Source organism: Hippopotamus amphibius, chromosome 1, assembly GCF_030028045.1.
Source record: "Hippopotamus amphibius kiboko isolate mHipAmp2 chromosome 1, mHipAmp2.hap2, whole genome shotgun sequence".
Classification (NCBI taxonomy): domain Eukaryota; kingdom Metazoa; phylum Chordata; class Mammalia; order Artiodactyla; family Hippopotamidae; genus Hippopotamus; species Hippopotamus amphibius.
This window is the reverse complement of record NC_080186.1, coordinates 154,272,543-154,294,761: the sequence shown is the minus strand read 5'-3', so window position 1 is coordinate 154,294,761 and position 22,219 is coordinate 154,272,543. Positions and strand designations below refer to the sequence as shown.

The following is a 22,219-nucleotide window of genomic DNA, read 5'->3' as shown; positions in this document are numbered from 1 at the left end:
ACTTCGATCCCACTGAATCAAAAACTTTCCTTCTATAGATGTGGATATGTGTAGAATACTGGAATCAAACCATTTGGCTTTGGTTTCAGTCATCTTTGCATACTTCTTCAGATGTTTTATTGAGTGAATTAAAATAAGCTGGTAGACAAAAGGTATTACTTGAAGAATGGAAGAAGGAACTAAGGAGAAAATACTTTCTCTAGAAAAGTTACATTTATATATTTATACTTTTAAATATTTTATTTCTTCTTTTTTTGGTGGGGAGACTAAATAATGAGGCATTATAGGAGTAAACTTAATGTAGGGGAAAACTGATTGAGTGAAATTTTCCAGACAGTAATTTGGGAAGTGATGGACTATGGAAAGTTAAACTCTATGTCTCTAATGTTTATGATTATGATATTTGGTTAGACTACAGATAAGGCTTTAGAATATAAAATGTCCTTCAGATTGAAAAACTCTAAAAGTAGTCTTGTACAAGGTTGTTATTTTTTGTTATGTTTTGTTTTGTTTTTTGGTGGACAATGTGGGCAGCTATGTGCAAGCTTTGATTTCACATAGTTTCTGCCCTTACTAATGTGTAATAGTGAAGCAGGATATGGAGTTGCAAAAAAAGTTGAAATTGTGGTCTTCTTTCAGGTGCCACCTCTGTCTCTTCCATCTAAATGGTGTGCTCTTCTCTGAGTTTCTGTTTCCCCATGCATTCAGTGTTAGAATTTTAATAAGTTGTCCCTTAGGGTCATTCAATTCTAACTTATATGAGTCTGTGATGCTGAATTGAGACACTCTGGAACAGATGCAGATGGAAGCAAAAGGAATCCTAGGTGCTCTTGCTATAAGCAGCTTTCTCCAGTTGTGGAAATCTTTAAATCTTTACCTGACTTGCAGGACAACTCATCTGTCTTCTTTTTTCCTCCCCTCCCACTTATGAAGGGAGCTGAGTTAGAAATATGTTTGTCTACGAGGAAATGCGTCCGGTGTTGGTGAGGAATTCAGTTCTTATATAGGACTATGGAGTATTAAACTTTGAGTAGGGTCCTTGCACATAATCTATTGCCTTCTTAGGGGAGGTATCACGAAAACACATTAGAACTACTTTATAAATAGTATCTGTTCAAATTTGACAGGATCCTAAAAAATGGAAACTAAATGGCTGTGGTATATTAAGTTTAGCATGACCTTGAACAACTGGTTTTACAGTGTTAGCTGTTGCTGTGGGTGTCACCCACAGTATATTATAAAAGTGAGCTGCATCTCCACAGGTTCTGTCTTAGAGCACCAGCTGGTGAGCAATGCAAGGAGCAGACTTGTAACCAACTTATATCACTTTCAACATGAAGACAGCCACAGTGCCAGTGCTTCTGACCCTGGCTCTTTGCCTCATACAAGGTGAGCAGTTTGCCTGTAATCCAACCCTCTTGCTACACATCCCAAAGCTCTAGGCAGGAACTTGTCTCCCTCCCTCCCTCCTCAGTACATATATATAATGTATATTATATATATATACCTACATATGTATAATCCTGAAATATATTGCCAGACATAGAGCTTTGAAGAATTACATATATGGCTTTATAACTATGTTATCTTTAGATAGGACAGGTAGTTTGAGATAATCTGAATTTTTATCCATCAGAAATCCTATTAATTCAACATTAATTCTGAAAAGCTAATAGATTCTTCTCCATATTCACCGCACCAAACATATAAGTTTATGATATGAATTATATATATTATGCATGTATAGGATATGAAGCATATGAATTGATACTGATATGAATTATGTATATAATATTTAAAACTTAGATGTACTTAATATATATATTTTAATATTGTATTTATAAGTCAAACAAAAATCAAATTCAACCATCTGTTTTTATTTTAAAGAAGTAGTGCTTTCTAGCAAATTTTATTTTTGTGTTTTCAAATCCTAAATGGATTGAAAATATTTCTTCTAAATGGTAAGGGATGTCTATGGGAGCTAGGAGGTAGGTTTTTGCTTCTGCTATTTGAATTTGAAGGGAGCACAAGATTGCCTATACCTAACTTGCTATGAAGCATTTACATATTTTAAAAGGAAACCTCAGAGAGGGAGAGTGAAGAGACCATTATACACATATGATGCCCACTTTCCTAAAATAAGCGTATAGGTACAAAGAAGTCTGTTAATGAGAAAGCATATTAGTCTGTGATTTTAATTAATCTTAATATTTACCAGATCTCTAATTTTTGTGGCTATAATGAGGCAGAGTTACCAGAAATCAGAAAATTTAATTTTATATGATATAAACTTTTTATCATAAAGTTCATGTATAAAGTGCTTTTTATATATGATATAAACTTTATGCTATATAAACTATGTAAAGTTTATATATAATACAAACTTTATACTACATTATACCTTAAAACTATAACTAAGTTTGATATGTGTGTTATAATTTTAAAAGAGGCCTACAGTACTTTGTTCTGAAAGGATCTTTTAGAAATTAGATATTTTGAGGGGGTCAGAAAGTACATGAGTATTATTTTTCAAAGTAATTGGAACTTTATGAGCGAGAGATCTTTGTGACTATACATACTGCCTGATGCAGTGTTCTCACTTTATTTACCATGGTAAATTTTAATGTGTTCAAATCAATTTGTGGTTTTAAAATATATTGCCATTAAAATAAGCAAGATACTACACTCGGTGAATTGTTTTACTTATTAAATGTTTTACATTCCCTTAACTTTGGTTTCTGTATTTTTGTCCCAGATGCTGCCAGTGAAGATGAAAATCAGGTTAGTCCTGCTTTTTCTGTTCACTGAATTCATTCCAAGATCCCTAAAGAAAAAAGTTCTGTGGCCAACACCTTCATATTAATAATACAGACACATTATACTGATGGGCACTAATAGCTTTTGTTAAAAACATAGAAGCAGGCCTTTATGAATCAAGACATGAATCACACACACACACACACACACACACACACACACCAGCCAGTGTATTAATGATAATGGATGTCTGCAAGAAGCAATCTACCACACTAAAGGAGTGCTTTAAAATTCCATAAACAAACACACTAGTGAATTACTATTGTTCAGCTTAACAGTTGAAAAAGTCATGGCACACACAGGAAGCTGAAATAAGTTTTCTTGTGATCATTATGCAAAAAGGGGTTGTCTGTATCTTATATATAGTCAGTGTATATGTTTCATTCGATATATATTTACTGAGCATCTGTTGTATGTCAGATCCTGTTTGAGATACTGGGGATATAAAAACAAAAAAGAACTCTGCTGTCATGGAGCTTATATCTTAGTGGAAGAAAACAAACAAGTTAATAAGCAAATTAGTAAAATATATAGTATATTAAATAATGATCAGTGCTAGAAGAAAAATAAAGCAGGATGGAAGATAGGAATTTCTGGGGATGGAGATGGTATCAGTTCTTCTTGAGACAGTCAGGAAAGTTCTCTGAAAAGACAGCATTAGAACAAGGATCTGAAGGTACAGAGGGAGTGAATCCTGAAGATACTTGCAACTCACAGTAGACCAGGCAGAAGAACCTGTGATGGCAGACGCCCTGACTCTGGAAGGGTCTGTACCAACTCTTAGAGGTCTTTTGATTGAAAAAATGAAAGAATCATTTTCTATAGAAATTAAAAAAATTTAATCTCTTTGAAAAGCACATTGAAACAGCCAATTACACACACACACACACACACACACACACACAACTGTGCCATTATTTCAGATTTAAAATATTTCGTTATGTAGCAGATATTTGCTATGTCTCTTAAAGACCATGAACATTAAAAGAATAAAATAGTAAAAAGATTCTTTTCTACACTAAAACGCTTATAAACATGGTTAAAATACTCCTGCTGTATTTTATTGCTAGTTTTTTTAAAAAGGAAACTTCTTATAGGAATAGTCAAGAGAATTCCAGTATAGTTCCATTATTTCATCTAAGTTTGCTGATTAAAGAGAGGTTTGGAAACTTCTATTGCATAAGTAGAATGGTATGGTAGGGTAGGAAAAAAAAAGGCTGGATTTTTGAGAATCAAAGAGCATACTCATTTGGATATTTTATACTGGAAGAAGAAGGGTATTATGTAAATCTCACTGTGCATGAAGCCATAATTTTCTCTTTTCAGAGTCTATGATAATGGGTGAAAGTTTCTGGTGGATATTTCAAATTTTGCACTGATATTTCTTGTACTATTGAACTCTATTTCACTGAAAGACATTTTAAAAACAGAAATTTAGCCACCTCTTATGTTGGCATAAGCAAAAAGAAAATAAAAAGTAATTATCTGGAAATATTTCTGAGCATAGTCTTTGGATATTTTGTCAGAAATGAAAACTATTGATTTAGTCTTTCTTACAGTGCTGGAATTTTTATTTTCCATGTTCAGCAGCTCATGTTCTTTCCAGTACCATAAAAACATGTTGAATGTTACAAACATGAGCCAGAATAGCACAGAAAAGCACTGGAGTAATCTGCAAGGATCTCGACCATATGCTTAAATTTGACATCACAGAAGGGTTATTATGAAGCCACAACAGGCTTGTTAGTGCTCTACCACAGAGCAGGGGTAATGCCTGCTCCTGAGGGGCTTATGATGATGCCTGGGGAAGAACAATGGAAGACAATGGTCGCTATCACAGCCATTGAAGGAAGACAGAAAGAGCTTGACCCTACAGGGCTCTAGTTTTTCTGGGATAGGTGGAGAAAACACAAACAGCAACTACAACAAAGAGAACAAAACAAAAAGTTCGATTGCAAGTAAGCAGTTGCTGAGAATTCATCTCACCACCTCAGGATTCCTTTACGGTCCAGAACTGCTCCTGTTTCAGCCCTCTCTAATATGGTCATTGGGAGGCTATTTCATTTTTTCCAGAGAAAAATGTAACTGCTGCTTTCAATTTTTATGGCCTTTTCCTATTTCCCAAGAGAATACACTGGATAACACCATAACTCAGGAAAATAGCGCTGAGTTCCAGCTTTACTAATTACAAACTGGCAAAGAAATTTCTTCACCTATTCTCTGGGACTCAGTTGTCCATTCGTGTGTGTCTATATATATATATATATATATATATATATATATATATATATATATAAAGAGTGTCTTTCTAGGATTTAGGTGTTTATCTAATTATGACATAGGAAAAGTCCAATTCAGGAGTTATCTTGATTGATAATGTTCCTTTTCAGTTGACCACTAAAAACTATTTAAAGCTTCATTCTAGTGTTATCATGAATCTTTGTTTTCAGTACTTTCTTTAAGACCTACCTCACGAGGGATGTATTTCTGTTACAAAGACACCAGGCTCTTCTCTTATTCCATGACAAGGTTTTTATCTAGACTTTATAGAATCAGTTATATCTGGCCAGCTAAGCTGTAACTTGCAATATTGGTATAAGATACTATAGAATCAGAGACCAGACGTGGATCTCAGGAGGCCCAGCTGTCAGTCTGTTCCCAGAAATTACTGCTGTGCTACTCAGATAAGATCACTGGGTGGTGATAATAATCTTAGAGATGCTTTAGTAGGTCACCCTTAGCAAAATTTCCCAGGGCTGGTCTCTGAAATTACTTATTCTTCTTCACCATTATTCACTCTTCATTCTGCAAGTGCTACCAACTGCCTCCCACATATAAGATGCTAGGTTAGGTACCTCATTATCCATTAGACGGTAAGCACCATTTAGGCAAGGATCCATCTGCCTTATTTACTGCTATATCCATGACACCTAGAAAAGTACAGTAGCCTCATAATAAGTGTTTGTTGACTAACTGAGTGATTATTATAAAGATATAGGAGGCTGGATAGAATAATCAGGCCTTTGGAAGAGGTTGCATTTGTCAGAATTGGAGCAAAGGCTTGATTTATTTCTTTATTTTTTCTGGTACAAGGATCTTGATGTTTTTCTTTTCTTTTTTTTTCCAAAGTCAAAACAAAACAAAACAAAACAGCCCAACAAAACAAACAAAAAAACCCAACAAAACAAAATACCCCATAGATTCCAAAGGCTTTAAAGGACCAATGGATCTAAACTAATAAGTAGTATAACATTTTAAATCAGTACTTTACTAGGTAGTGCAAATGCACCTTAATATTAAGCTCCTAGAAAAAAAGTAAGTGACATACAGCAGGCCTTCATTAAATATACTGAATTAACCTTCTCGACAAACTTTTCATATACCTTTTAATGGCAAATATTATTGAACTACTGTGTGCTAGGTATTTTACATGTGTCATCTTAGCATATCCCAATAATAATAATGGCAATAGCAACAACACCAATTATAATAATACAGCAGGAGGAAGAGGAGAGGTAGAGAATCTAATTACTGAATATCTATATGTCATGTATCAGGCACTCTTTGAGGGATTTACGTACTTATGACATTTAATCCACTCAAAACTTATGAAACATGTATACTCATGTCCCCTGTTCTTACAGACATGGTAAGTAAGCCTTTGAGTTCATTTGCTATGGCTATTGGGCTTGTAAATGAGAACCCTGGAATATAGGCTCAGATCTTTTGACTCCAAGTCCCTTGTTCTTTCCACTTCACTAATGGTTTTAGATGAATGCTTTTAGGTGAATTTTCAATCTCTAACAGGCAATCCAGAATCATTACTTTTATTTGTATTATCTGTATCAACTGAGTGAATGTCTTCCATGTAAAGGGGGTGGTGGTCATGAAATAATACTGTTCTTAGAAGGTAAAGTCTTGCTTTGATGAGTTTTCCATAAACACTTTTTTTCATATTTTCCTAAGGAAACATGCAATGAATTTCGGGCATTGATGAAAAATGGAAAACTGTTCTGTTCCGAAGATAAAAAACTTTTTCAAAGCCCTGATGGAATCATGTTCATCAACAAATGTGCCAAATGTAAAATGATATTGTGAGTAAAGTTTAATCTTTCAAGTGTTTTGAGTTACCAGCTATTCTCTGAACTACAAAATGTATTATTTTTATTTTCTGTCATGTATATTTTTCTAAACCTAAATGGGTAAAAAAAATGCTTAGCAGATCACTATGATACCTGTCATCAAGTTGGATATATGCCACCCACCCAGAAAGATTTTAATAATCACTTATGGTATTCCAAAATCCCCCAGAGGGCCCTGTATCAATACCTTATGTAGTACTTAATAGCCTTTTGAGGTTGTAGTTCCAAGTTGAGTTTTCTGACCCTGGGAGAAAAGAATTCTTGGGCCTGTTAAGACCTGACTCTGTTGTACCCCTGAGAATGATGCCAGACTCTTCTTGTGAAAGCCAACCAGGAGAAGCAGGATACAACCTGACTTAGTGAGCTGCCGATGTCTTCAGACATCCAGGATTACGCCAGCATGAGATGGACTCTAGGATTGATAGTGGCTTCCAACTCCCCACAACTCAGAAGAATTAATATCCTGGAAGTTTACTGTCATCTTTGCAGTGCTTCTTAACTTGATTTCCTTCTCTCCAGTGACACTCCATAGGTGAAAAAGCCTTGAGTTATCAATTGCAAGTTCTCAAATCAAAGGGATCTAATTTGGTTTTGAACAGGGAATTCATTCTCGGTTTCTGACTATCATCAAAACTTCAACTCTGGTACCAAGCCAATACTAAGCTTACCCATTGAAGATAATTATGTTATAATTAGCATTGAAAATGCCAAGATGGTAATCCCTTGGTAATCAAGGGATTTAATCTGACATAGTCATTAATATTGGGATAACGAAGCTCTGATCACATGTGCTGCTACTAATGAAGACACTGTAGGAAGATGAAGGAAGGCAGGGCAAAATTTAAGGCGGGGGGACTCCCAGGGCAAGTTGAACAACCCTTTCTTAGTCTCTGGAAAGCTGAATGTAAATCAGCAGGTGTATTATTTACTAAAGAGTTTCCTCCTTGTTACATAGGATGTTTTGTTAGGAGATCGAAACTATAAATAGAATAAATTTATTGAAAAATAATTTAAAACATACTTAGACATACAGAGCAGGTTATTTACCACTTTGAAGTCATTCACTCAATTATTATCTTTATTATTTATATAAATTATATTGGGATAAACTTTGCTTCTTAACCTGAAAAGGAGACTGCATGATGCATTAAAGTTATCTTTAAATTGCTGTATTTGCTCTCTGGGTCCTTAGAGGTTAGAACCTCAGACCCAGACAGGTGGGTAGATGGATCAGTCTGAACATGGCCTTTCAAAGAGAGCATTCCAAAAATGATACAAATGGTTTTTAGAGTTGGTGACTGCTTGGAAGTATTTAAGGCGGGTGGTCTGTTATGCAATTAACAGTAGAGATTCTTGCCTTCAATAGAACCACACTTGAGATATATTTCAGCCCTGAGGAGAGATCTGCAGTACCTGTGGTCACTTCTGGACATATCCACTTCTGACAAACTGGATTAGGCTGAGAAGTATAGCCAAAATTATGTTTACCATGTTACGATGTTAGCTCTAAAATTACGCATGTCTGAGCTATTCTATTCTTTGCTATCTTCCAGGGAAAAAGAAGCAAAATCCCAGAGAAGAACCAGGCATTTAGCAAGAGCCACCAGGGCTACTGCAAAGGTGAGACTATTTGGAGTCAACTTGTCATATTTGCTTTGGAGATTATGTTTGACTCTATTCAGATCTGTTTATTTCCTAATTACTAGGTCATACCTGTTGTGAAGCCAGCTACTTAGAAGGGAGGGAATGTGGCTTAGTCCAGGGATGGGCTAAATATCTAGTATAGCTGTCCACAGGCCCAACCCATGACCCAACTCTCTGAAAACATGTTGGGCATTGACAGATGCTAAGAGGTGGAGTAAGCCAGGGTGATGTCTGCCTCCCACGGCCATTTCTCATTCCTACTGTCCTGTCTTAGCTCCAACAACAGCCCTCATGGGACTGTAGAACTAAGTTCAAGTCTCAGAATTTGGACAATTTATGTATCTCTGGGTCTCAATTTTGTCACCTGTGAGATGGAACATGCATCAAATGAGAAATTAAGTTTAAAAAGCCAGCTACAATGTTTAACATGTGTTAGCAGGCATTTGATTCATTTTATTTTCCTTCTCTTTTCCTCTTTTTCTTCCTACTGAATGTATTTTCTAATAGTTGGAGATTTCCCCTAATTCAAATAGACTTGCTTATTTATATCTATTTTGCAAATTGGGATTCAAGCTAATATTTGTTGGAGAAAACTGTTCTGTGGTAAAAATTTTTTTTAAATTAAAGATTTCATTTTATTCATAAATAAAATGAAAGTAACTATACAGATGCAACCTCACACACAACCATTTCCCTTTATAAATAATTTTTTATACAAAAATTCTTATTTATACAAAAAAAAAATTCAAGGCTCAGATTGGGCGCAATCTCTGGCCTACAACATCTCACAAAAGTTACTGACAAAGCTGGGGCTATCACCAGGTATTCTGACAACTACTCAGATTATTCCAGGTCTCCTGTGTAGCTTCTTCTCCAGTATCTTCTTTCTCTTCCTCCTCTCCTGCTTCTGACACATAACTAAAATAATCAGTCAGGGAAGGCACACCCAAATTATGTTAATATCCCTGGTCTAACCAAGCTGCCGTCTTCCTTGTCAGTGTTACTCAGGACTGTGTGAGCACCTCAGCCTCCACAGTAGACCTAGTCAACCAGAGACTGTGCCTGGGCTCAACCAGTCTCACTTTGAAAACAATAATATAGTTACCACACAACTAGTCAATAATTATAAACTCTTGGAGCAAAAGGGAGCTGCTTCTATGCTACCCCAAATCTGTGAGGGTCAGAAAGGTTTACTGGTATGTTTCAAATATGCCTTTCTTTGTCACATTTAGAGAGAGGCTTATTCTGCAGAATTCATTCTCTTTGTCCTCCTCCTCTTTTTTCTTCAGGAAAAACTGATATATCAGTGGTGTTTAAAAATATAAAATACAAGAAAGTGACAAACAAAAATCTCCCAAATACACACACACACACACACACATATCATTCTTAAACCTACTATTTTAAAATATTACTAGTGGTATGTTTTGTATGTAGACATACATTTACTGAATTGTAATGAAATAGGATTTTTAAGAAATAAAATTATAGAATATTAAGACATTATACTTCTCTGTTACCATTTTTGAATTATAATTTTGACCTCTAGATAAAGTTCTTACGGTTATATGTTTTGCTACATAGGAAATTATTTACTTATAAATTAAGGCAGTTAATATTTGGCTGTTTGCTTTCAAGTAATTGCTGTCTAGATTTTTACTTGTCTGTGCTTGAAGACATTAATGCAATTATACTATGTTTCTATTGTTGTTATTTTTCTCTTAACTGTAAAAGAAAACAATCTACTTTCTCTGCTTAGATTTCTCCCATCAAAAATTAACCCTGGTTCTTACTCTCAGAATAAGATGCTTTATTCAAGAATTTTCCTCCTACAGATATCCTCGCTTTCTCTCTTACATTACCAATTTTTTCTTCATCAGTACGTATGTCATTCTTTCACCTTATTACTCTGGTATCCAGTCCATCAACAAGTCTTGTTGGTTTTGCATCCAATGTATATTCCAATTTGACTCCTTTTCATGATTTCCATTCCTACCACCCAAGTTTTCTGAAATCCTCCCTAATTTCTAATCACTAACATCTTTGGTCTATGTAGAAACTTTTGTTTTTTAATTTATAAATTCATTCATTCAATGTTTCTAATTGATTTAGGTTGCCAACTTTGTAGGATATTAAATTCACAGGGGTACATGCATGTAGTTCTAGTTACCTTTTTTGTTCATATTAGTTCGTTTCTTTAATAACTGTTAAGACAAGTCCCCTTTCTTAGCTCACTTTTTCAAAGTTGACTTAACTATGCAGATATATATTTTTCCACATATATATTTGAAGTAAAAAATTTACTAAGTTCATAAAAAATACAGCTTGAGTTTGGGAACTCCGTGAGGTTAAGGCTACAGAGAATTTATAAATTAATTTGGGTAAAATTGACTTTTTATAATAGTAACTTGCCCAAGTCAAAGGCACAGGGTATATTATCATTAATTCATATAATTTTTGTGTACTTTATGAAATCTATAAAATATTCTCCACAGGTATTTTTATGTTTTTTGCTAATACGTAGGAAATTTATATTTTTACTGCTCTTTTGAGTGGTATTTTGTTGTTTACTGGATTTATATCTGATTATTGTTGGCATAGACAAATTCTGTTGATTTCTATAGGTTGATCTTTATAATATCTTGTTAATTTTGTTGTCTTTTTCTTGGAAGTTGATCACATCATCAGCAAAAAATAGAAGCTTTATAACTTCCTTTTCAATCTTGTCACTTTTCTTCTTCTTCCCGTACATCATTGGCAAAGATCTAGAGTTCAATACAGCAGTTCCTTTCTCTGCCTATATTAAATGTAATATAGCTAAAGTTTCTCCGTTAAGTATAATGTTTACCACAGGTGTTTTTTTCTGTAAACCTTAGTAAGTTCCTTTCTGTTTTTATTCTTCTGAATACATTTTGACCATTCTCACATCCCTTCTCTGCAGCTATTGAAATAATTTTACGATTTTTCTCTTTCAATTAATGTAATACATTTCTTGATAACCATGCTAATGTTAAATCATTATTATTTTCTTAGGGTAAATTATACTTAATCATAATGCTTTAATACACTGTTGAATTTGCCTAGTTAATATTTAGAAAATTTGAAACTTTTTTTTATAAGTAAAATGAGTCTATACTTTGCCCTTTCTAATTATTCTTATCTGGTTTGGGAATCAATATAAAATTACCCTGCGAGGTGCCACTTCAGACTACTGCTGAATAAGGAGGTCAGCAAATTCCCTCCCCAAAGAACAACTATAAGGCGACACAAAATTGAGTAAAACAACCATTTTAGCACTCTGGAAATTGACCAACAGCCTATGTTAATTTGACAATCAGTGATGCTTGAAAAACTGTTGAACTTCGGGTAAGAACAATGGGAGTCTATGATGTTCTTGCCTAATGATAGTCCCATCTTGCCCCCATGGCTTGGTTGATATGGAGGGTCTACCACAGCAGAGCAGGCTATGTGAATCAGCAGCCACATTGCTGGTGTTGAAAGGGGTGTATTTAATTTGGAGTATTGGGCCACTGTCACATCCAGAGATATTTTTGGTTACTCCAGTAAGGGGAATGATCTTAGGTTATAGCAGTAAGCATATTTCTGGCTAAGTCTTCATAACAGGGTGGCAGAGACAAAAAGGGACTAAGTAATTCACAAAGTCCTGGCCAATCATAGGGCTGTGTGCAAGCACTTAGAAGACACAAGAAAATCCCAGTGGAAAGCAAATGCTGAAGTAGATGTAAAAATAGCCTGAATTTTGAATACCCTCTCCTACATACACAGGTCCGTGGAGATTGGAAACCTTACTGGCTTGAGGTGTTTGAGCATAAACTATGTCTAATCATTGGCCTACTGCTAAGTTACACGGATCCTAAAAAGTCAGGCTTAAAAAAAAAAAAACCCAAAATAAAAAACTACAGTCATCCCTCCATGTCTGTGGGTTCCACATTCATAGAGTCAACCAATCACAGACCAAAAATATTAAAAATAAACAAAAATTCCAGAAAGTTCCAAAAAGCAAATCTTGAATTTGGCCCTGCTGGCCACTATTTATATAGTATTTATATTGTACTTACAGCTATTTACATAACATTTACATTGTATTAGGTATTATAAGTAATCTAGAGGTAATTTAAAGTATATAGGAGGAGGTGCATAGTTTATATGCAAACACTATACCATTCATATAAGGGACTTTAGTATCTATGGATTTTGGTATCCATGAGGATCTTGGAACCACTCCCCCAGTGAATACCAGGGTATGACTATATAAACATTTTCTTAGAAGACACATCAACAGCTGCACACTATGGGAGAACAAGAAATCAGAGATTTAGCCCAACCAAGGAAGCAAACAATAAACAGCAAAAATAATCTTTGGAATAAAATAATAAATTGATTTGCTAAACTGTATTATCCAAAATGTCCAGTTTTCAACAAAAATTATGAAATAGGCAAAGTAACTAGATTATATGAACCATAGTTGGCATGAAGATAGTGGAAACTGTCTCAGTGGTTTCAGATGTTAGTTTGACAGACAAAGATTTGAAGTAGCTATTTATAAGGTGTCCAGGGACTTCCCTGATGGTCCACTGGTAAAGAATCTGCCTTCCAATGCAGGAGACGTGAGTTCCATCCCTGGCCAGGGAACTAAGTTCCCACATGCTGGGCAACTAAGCCTGTGCACCACAACTACTGAGCTAGTGTGCCTCAACTAGAGAGCCTGCATGCCACAAACTACAGAGCCCATGCACTCTGGAACGCACACAACAACAGAGCCCATGTGTCCTGGAGCCTGCAAGCCACAGCTAGAGAAGAGAAAACCAGCATACCACAACTAGAGAGAAGCTCGCGTGCTGCAATGAAGAGCCCATGCGCCACAATGAAAGATCCCACATGCCTCAACGAAGATCCCATGTACTGCAACTAAAACCAGATGCAGCCAAAAATAAATAATAAATAATTAAAAATTATATTTATAAGGCGTCCAAACACTAAAGAAAACAGTATTTGAAGAATTAAAGGAAAATATAACAATACATAAATAGGGATTTTCAGTGAAAAGTTTTATGTATATATATATATATATATATATATATACATATATATACACATATATATATAAAACACCCTCATATACACATGTATGTGCATATGTGTGTATATATATTCAAATGAAAATTCTGGAGTTGAAGGGCACAATAACTCAAATTTAAAAAATCAGTAGAAAGGCTCAAAAGCAGCTTTGAGATTGTATAAAAAAAGAATTAGTAAACTTGAAGGTTAATAAAGTTTAACAAAAGAAGTACAGAAAGAAAAAATACTGATGAAAAATGCAGTCACAGAGTTCTTGAGACAACATGAATGCCAGTACATGTGAAATAGGAATGGCAGAAATAAAAGAGAGAGCCTGGATAGAAAAATTATTTGAAGGAGTAATGGCTTAAGATATATCAAGTTTGATGAAAAAATTATCTTTATGTTAAAGAATTTCAACAAACTCTAAATAGGAAAAATCAAAGAGATCTACACCTAAGGCTCATCATGATCAATATGTTGAGAGCAAGAGAAAGTTTTAAAAGCAGCAAAAGAAAAATGACACATTATATATACAGGTTATAATTGATGACTGGCTTCTTATTTAAAATAATGAAGGTCAGAAGGAAATGGAATGAGATGCTCAAAGTGCTGAAAGGAAAAAAATGTTAACCAATATTCTATATTCACAAAAATTATCCTGTAAAATTAAGGCAAAATAAAGATATTCCCATATCAATGAAATCTGAAAGAATTTGTTGCTAACAGATCTGTCTTACAAATAATAATATAGTTCCTTAAAGAAATGACCAACCAGCAGACGATAACCTGGAATTAGAGAAAGAAATAAAAAACACCAGGGTAAATATAGGGGTTAATACGAAGTACTCTATAAATATGTCGCTTATTTTCACCTAGCTACTTTTAAAGATATAATATTGTATACAGCAATGACTATAATGCTGTTTTACTGGGTGTACAAACATAACATATATGATAATTATAGTATGAAAGGGGACAGAGAAAATAGAGCTACAATTGGGGCAAAGTTTCTATATTTTACTAGAATTAAGCGTTAATTGGTAGTAGATTGTGATAAATTAGGGTGCTTATTGTAATCACTAGAGTAACCAATCAGAAAATGACATGTATAATAAATACATAAAATCAACAGGAGAATAAAAAAGATGCATTAGTAATATTTAACCCAAAAGAAGGCAGTAGTGGAAGACTAGAGAAGTAAAAAGAACAAGAGTATATTGAAAACAAATAGAAACATAGCATATGTAAATACAATCCTATCAATAATTATATTAAATGTAGTAATTTCATTTAATATAAAATATATTAAAGATATTTCATTTAATAAAATAAATAATTATTTTAAATGATTTTAACATCCCAATTATTATATGCTAAAAAAAGCAACTATGTCTCCAGTACATACTCCTTAAATTCAAAGTTTTAGAAAAAGGGATTTTAACTCTATTAGAACTGGGGCACTTTGGGGAGAGAATATCTCAGATCAATATATTAATTAGTTAATATACTTATTGATCTGTTCGACTTTCCTCCTGCTTAGTACACCAGTGTAGGTATTTTATCCTCTTTTTGTAGCCATAGCTCCATTTTGGTTTTCAAATATATTAGCTTATATATTTGAAATATACATTCATTGTATTTATTTCTCAATGTTCATACAATTATTTCCAATATCATCATATATATTTTTGAGTTGTCATCTTCTCTTTCTCTTTTACCAGTTGTCCTGGAAAACTATAACATTAGTTTTTTATTAGCTTTTTTACTAATTTTCTCCATAGTGTCTGTTCTTTATGTCATTCATTCCTGTTAATGTTTGCTCTGCTGCTCATTTTACAATGAACCGAGCAGTACTTAGTTCTTTAAATTTTAACTTTTTAAATTTCATGACAAGGGTATTTGAAGATATCAGTGATCATCTATCTCAGGTTTGTACTTGAAGTGTTTTCATTTGTCATTCTTTGCCAAATATTTCTTAATTTTCCTCCCTCCCAAAGTTATTTATTGATACATTATTTGATTTACAAATATATGGTACTTTGTTTCCATGTTAAATTAACTTTTAATTTTATTGAATTGTGGTCAGAGAACGTAGGCAATATGACATTGATCCTTTGGAATTTCCTCAGACTTTCTTTGTGGCCTGATAAATAGTCTACTTTTATAAATGTTTTATATGTTCTGAAAAAAATGTTGATTTTCTGTTTCTTGGATGTAGTTTTCTATTAAAATCTAATGACTTAAGCATTTTACTTTTTTCCTTTGATATCTCAATTTCTGAAAAGTGTGTGCTAAAACCTCTAACACCAGTTATTGATTTGTGTAAATCTGTTACATTCTATGGGTTATTGTTTGACGTACTTAGAGGCTGGATTGCATGTATGCTCATGATTATTACACCTTCTTGTTCTTTTCTTCCTATTACTTCATGTAATGTCCTTCTTTGTTATCTATGATGCAGTTTGGACTGAATTCTATGTATTAAATATTAATATTGTTGCTTCTGCTCTCTTCTTATTCACTTTTGCCTTGTATCTTTTATCCTATTATAACATTTGTGTGCTTTTTAATTTTAATTTTTCTTTAGTAATTATTTTTTCTGCTAAAGTGAGTTAGAAAATCTTCAAGGTCAAGCTTCAGCCTGTGCCTCTCCTGGTGAGTGTCAGGAGAGGACAAAGAATAAGGCCCAGAGCTGAAGGCTGTAGAACCAGTGTTGCCCCCTCCAGGTTGCTGCCACTTCACAGGTCAGGAATCTATCTGTAAGCTCTCAGAAATTGTCAGCATTAGGAAGATGTTCTCTGTAGGCTGTGACACACCAGACCTTGGAGTTTGGAGGAGGAAGAAGTGAAGTAGTAAATGATGGCACCTGTTCTCATCACCTCCCAGGTGGGCTTTTGATCCGCCCATCACCCTGCCAGCACCTGTGACCTAGTATGCTGCTGTTGATTTCACTGGTGAAGGGGGCAGAGGACGGATGGCCGCAAGTTAATTGCTTGGATCCCTATCCCCATGCTTCTGCAATTTTTCCAGAAATGATTTTTGAGAGAAAATCAGCAGCTTTTCCTTATGCTCCTGCTTTTTCCTTATGCTCCAGCCACACTTCTCTTCTTTCTGCCCTTTTTAAACAGGAGAATCTAGATCCTATCACAGATCCTTTGCAATTGCAGTCCTCCACGTCTGGAATGTACTTCCTGCAAAATTTTAATGCCCGTGTCCTCCTCATTAATGTCATCTCACCTCAAATGTTACCTTTGCAGAAAGATCTTTCTTGACACTGCTTAAAATAGCCACCATCCTGCGTGCTATCATACTGTGCAGTTTATTTTTCACAGCACTTTTTATAACTTAAAGTTGTTTCCATATTTGAAAATGAGAATTGGGCTAAATACCTTCTTTCTATGCTAAAATTCTGTGAGCCTGTGATAATAGGGGAGGTAAGTGTCTCATACATGTCATACTTTATTTTTTCTAGCTGAATGATTTTCCTAAGTCAAAGTTTGGTGCCCTTGCCATACGCAACTACAGCACCTGAGGTTACCTCCACCAAGACATTTAGCACATTGTATTTTTTTCTTCAGATTTATTTAAACTATATATATTTTTTGTCTTTTTTAAATTGAAGTATAGTTGAACTTACAATGTTGTGTTAATTTCTCCTGTACAGTAAAGTGATTCAGTTATATATATACATATATACATTCTGTTTTATTTCCTTTTCCATTATGGTTTATCACAGGATATTACCACATTGTATTTTTTTTAGCTTTATAGCATATTTTTATTTGTGAGAAAAAAATATATGTATATGTGTATAAATGTGCTTTTGCTTTTATATGCTTAGGGAAAAAAGGGAGATAGCTAAAATATCACAAATATGTTTATTGCTGGAAAGTAGGATTACTCCAGGATAGTAGTTGTCAATGTTTTTTGTCTTAGGGCTCATTTAAACTCTCAAAAATATTGAGGACCCCAAGGGGCTTTGTTTATGTGAGTTATATCTATAGATATTTGTTGTATCAGTAGTAAAAAGTGAGAACTTTAAAAATACATTTATCTATTTTTCATTTTAAATTATAGTAAACATAAATTAACATAAATTACCTGTTTATATAAAAAAGCTACATTTTCCATAATTAAAAAAATAGTGAGAAGGTAACATTTTTACCTTTCGTGATTCTTTTATTGATGTATAGTTGATTTACAACGTGCTAATTACTGCTGTGCAGCAAAGTGATTCAGTTACATTGGGTTGGCCAAAAAGTTTGTTCGAGTTTGTTCGTAAGATGGCATGGGAGAACCCGAATGAACTTTTTAAGCAGCCCAGTACCTATATGTATATTGACACATTCTTTTTTTAAATATTCTTTTCCATTATGGTTTATCATAGGATATTGAATACAGTTCTCTGTAGCATATTGTATTTTAAATGTCTCTTTGTATCACCCAGTAGATTTTGAGCAAGTTGAGGGCAAGGACTGTGTTCTGTCTTCATTTTAGCACAGCATAGGTTATCTATGTTTACTAATAAACAATAAAAAGTAAATGAGTTCTAGTTAACCATGTGAATTATACAGTATTTACTGACCTAGTTCTACATGACTGACACTGCTCTAGACAGCTAGTGTGCACTGGGCAGAGGGGCACTGGGCTCTATAAGATTTCTAAAAATAGTATTTATTGTAAGCATTAGCATCAGGATGGTAAATGTGAAGTTTCTTTCCCCGTTCTTCAGGATATATGCAGTGATTTTCGGCCTTATGTGAAGGATGGAAGACTTGGATGCACAAGAGAAAATGATCCAGTTCTTGGTCCTGATGGAAGGACGCATGGCAATAAGTGTGCGATGTGTGCTGAACTGTTGTAAGTATCCTCATCCCCAAGTGGGCCATCAGGTGGACCTGATGAGGATGCACTTGGTTGCTGTCCTGAGAACCACTCCACAGAGAGATAAAGTCCTTTTCCTCAAGCATGTTATCCTTTGTCTTTATAAGGTGAAAATGGTCCCTGCTCCCAGAGTGGCTTCTTCTTTTTTAAATTCGTATTATCTGATAAAGTTTCTTAAAAGGAGTGGATAAAGTGATTATGCTAGCTATTTAATTCAAGACTCTTAATTTGTTTAATTATAATGACTTGAAAATGCAGTGTTTTTTAAGGCACAATGTTTCAAAATTTAAAAGGTGCTCTCGTGGAACACTCTAGGTCAGTCATTTGATGTGCATTGCTTCATTCAGGCATGTAAGATACTCTTACTGAAAATGACAGTCTAATTTAAAATGAGAATAATAATGTCATGGATGAATTTATTAACTGTATAAAAGGTGGGACCTTATGAAAGGGAAGAACTGTTAGGTTAATCTCTCAGTTCTTGACACCGCTCTGAGCACTGAGATCCAGATATGAATACGATCCAATGAGTCTTTAATATTCTGGCTGTTACACAAAGCATAGACTCTCTAATCCGTGTGTCAACAAGCCTTAAAGTGCTCTACTTACATCACTGGATCTTTAAAATCAGAAGAGAGAAAGATTTAACAGATTAAAGAGCTTCACACCTGTCTTCGAAAATTTCAATATGCTGTGTGGAATTCAAGGGCATGTCCTCTCAGGTTTACAAAATAGTGATTATAACTGGTTTCCACACAGGAAATCATCCTCATTTCCACTTTCTTATGTAGGAGGCATGCACTTTTAGTGCTCAAACCTGCCCTAATTCTGTGATTTTGTGTTTCTTCTCATGCGCTGGCTAAAAAAGAGAATTTGACCTCCCTGACTCCTAGTTGGTTTCTTCCTCTGTAGAACTAGGACAGTCTTGCCTGTCTCCAAGCTGAGACTGCAATTAGATAGTAGATCTAAAAGGGCTTAGACGCTCAGTTCAATATAGCTTTTATTGACAAGGGTGCTTTTACATGAAGGCAGACAAATACTTTACAATGTATAAAGAGCTATACATAGGGTGTGGATGACAACATGCACTTCAAATGCTCAGTTTGGTTTCACCCTTGTCACAGCATTGTTTTAAAGCTCTTGGTTCTGCCTGTTAAAGCAAGTTTTCCTGAGAGTCTTCTGTTTGTCAATCAAGGAGTCACATCCATCCAGTTTTACAGAACAAAGCTTCTAATTGATTGTCAGTGAGTCAGTTTTACACCCATCCTTATCTTTGGCAATTTTCTGGCTCAAACATTCTAGACAGGGAAAAGCTTGTCTCATGTAAGTGCATGGGTTGAGCAAGTAAGAGCAAAGGATATGAAATTGCTTAGCATAGAACTGGACATGAAAATACAATAAAGTCATAAATCAACCAACAATTTTCTTTTCTTAACAGCTTAAAAGAAGCTGAAGAAAATGCCAAGCGAGAAGGTGAAACCAGAATTCGACGAAGTGCTGAAAAGGTAAATTTCTCATTCACACAATTTGGTTCTTGTGGACATAAATATTAACAATTTAGTCCTGCTCTGGGTGTGTAAAACTGAACAACTCATCTCTTCTGTCCAGGTCTCAATTTTCTTATTAGTAAAATAAGGAGGCTAGGTAAATGATCTCAATTTTACCCTCCTGTTGGATTCTGATTCTGTGTGCTGCACCCTTTTGTGCTAATAAAAGGATACTATTTTTGTGGCTTGTAGGGCATATGATTTCCTAAGGGGAGACACAGGTCCAATTTTTGGTAGTTAAGAGCTGAACTTCCACTTCATAATGCAATTCAATGAAACAAATGTCCCACCCTAAACAGGGCATTCAGAGTTTAAATTAAGAAACACAGAACTTTCACAATTATCAATAATTTGTTCAACACTCACTGAGATTTGAAAAGCAATTCTTTTGTGGTGGTTGTTAAATTTCAGCATAACACTTTGGGTCATCTTTGATATTCAACATTTTATCATTTCATAAACAGGGAGTTTCTTTTCCCTTGTCTTTCATCATGTCTCAGCTATTTTTCCTTCTTTTTCTCTGTGGCCGGGGTCATTGCTTTGGTGGGGTCATTGGACATGATTTTGTTGAACAGTACTGTATTATAGTGATGGCTCAATATGTGCCCCATAATTAACCTGTCAGTGGGTTGATCACAGAGCATTTCTTTAGAATCTCCTTGGATGAATCACAACTTATGAACTGAAATTATCATTGTTTCTTTTATGGGAACCATTGAACCTTAATTTTATTACCACGCTATGATTATCTGGTGACTGCATCTGTATTCCTAGATTATCACAACCAGGAAGTTCGGAGCACACCCATTACTCTTCCAAAAACAAATATCTTCTCATTAGATCCTCTTTCAAAGTGTCCTAATGAAGTATGTTATTAAAAAAAAATCAGAGAATACTAGATCTAGAAAAGTCCCAAAGGGCAGCTATTCTGAAAACCTCCTTTGTGTTGGTAGTGAGATTGAAATCTCAAAGGTGATGGGAGTTTGCTATGGTCTCCCAGTGAGTTAGAGCTATAGTTTAATTTCACTTTTGACTCTAAACCACACTCTTTTTAAATAAATTTTTTAATTGAAGTATAATTGCCATACAATATCACATTAGTTTCAGGTATACATCATAGTGATTTGATATTATATATATACATTGCAAAATGATCACCATAAGTCTAGTTACCATCTATCACCATTCAAAGTTCTTATAACATTATTGACTATATTCCCTATAGTCTACATTACATATCCATGACTTATTTTATAACTGGAAGTCTGTACCTCTGGATCTCCTTCATCTATTTTCCTCAGCCCCCTCCCGCCCCCCTTCTGCCCCCCCTCCCCGCCAGCAACCACCAGTTTGTTCTCTGTATCTATGAGTGAGTTTGTTTTGTTTCATTTGTTCCTTTGTTTTTTAGATCCACATATAAGGGAAATCATACAGTAATTGCCTTCTCTGTCTGACTTAATTTACTTAGCATAATACCCTCTACAACCCATCCACACTTTCACAAATGACAAGATTTCATTCTTTCTCATGACTAAATAATATTCCATATATACATACATATACATTGTGTATATATATATATATCACATCTTCTTTATCCATTCATCTACTGATGAACACTTAGGTTGTTCCGTGTCTTGGCTACTGTAAATACTGCTTCAATGAGTAAGCCATACTTTTTATGCTCACATTTTTTTTTAGCTGAAATGGGAAGATGAGGGTCATACAGTTGAAAAAGGCCACAGAGAAGCATTTTTTATAGATTATATTATAGTCATATATGCTATTACAAAATATATTTATTGAAATAGATTCTCAAGCCTAGAATAATTTTTTATATATATATATATATTTAAGTATAATTAAGTATAAGTACTGTTTTGGTATAAAAATATATATTTTAAAGTTTTTATATATTTATATTTATCATATATAATTAAATACAACTATTTTGGTTATATCTATGTATCTATCTATCTATCTATATCCCTCATCAAATAGAATTTTCAAAACAGAGAGAGAAACTTGAAAATACTGAATCAAAGTATCAAACAGGAAATCTGTGTGTGTAAACCTTCTGAATTTTGGAAGGAAGTCACAACC

General features: G+C 34.4%; 1 protein-coding gene across 3 annotated transcripts in view; it reads left to right on the top strand.

Moving 5' to 3' along the window:
- The first annotated feature begins 1,257 nt into the window (after nucleotides 1–1,257).
- SPINK5 (serine peptidase inhibitor Kazal type 5) overlaps nucleotides 1,258–22,219 on the top strand; it is a 71,571-nt gene continuing 50,609 nt past the window's right edge. For all 3 annotated transcript variants that reach the window (XM_057731777.1, XM_057731768.1, XM_057731787.1), the window contains exons 1-6: nucleotides 1,258–1,389; nucleotides 2,756–2,781; nucleotides 6,784–6,911; nucleotides 8,513–8,579; nucleotides 18,418–18,545; nucleotides 20,008–20,074. In XM_057731777.1, the coding sequence (XP_057587760.1) occupies nucleotides 1,335–1,389; nucleotides 2,756–2,781; nucleotides 6,784–6,911; nucleotides 8,513–8,579; nucleotides 18,418–18,545; nucleotides 20,008–20,074 (471 nt within the window). In that variant the 5' untranslated portion in view covers nucleotides 1,258–1,334. The remainder of the gene's footprint in view (nucleotides 1,390–2,755; nucleotides 2,782–6,783; nucleotides 6,912–8,512; nucleotides 8,580–18,417; nucleotides 18,546–20,007; nucleotides 20,075–22,219) is intronic.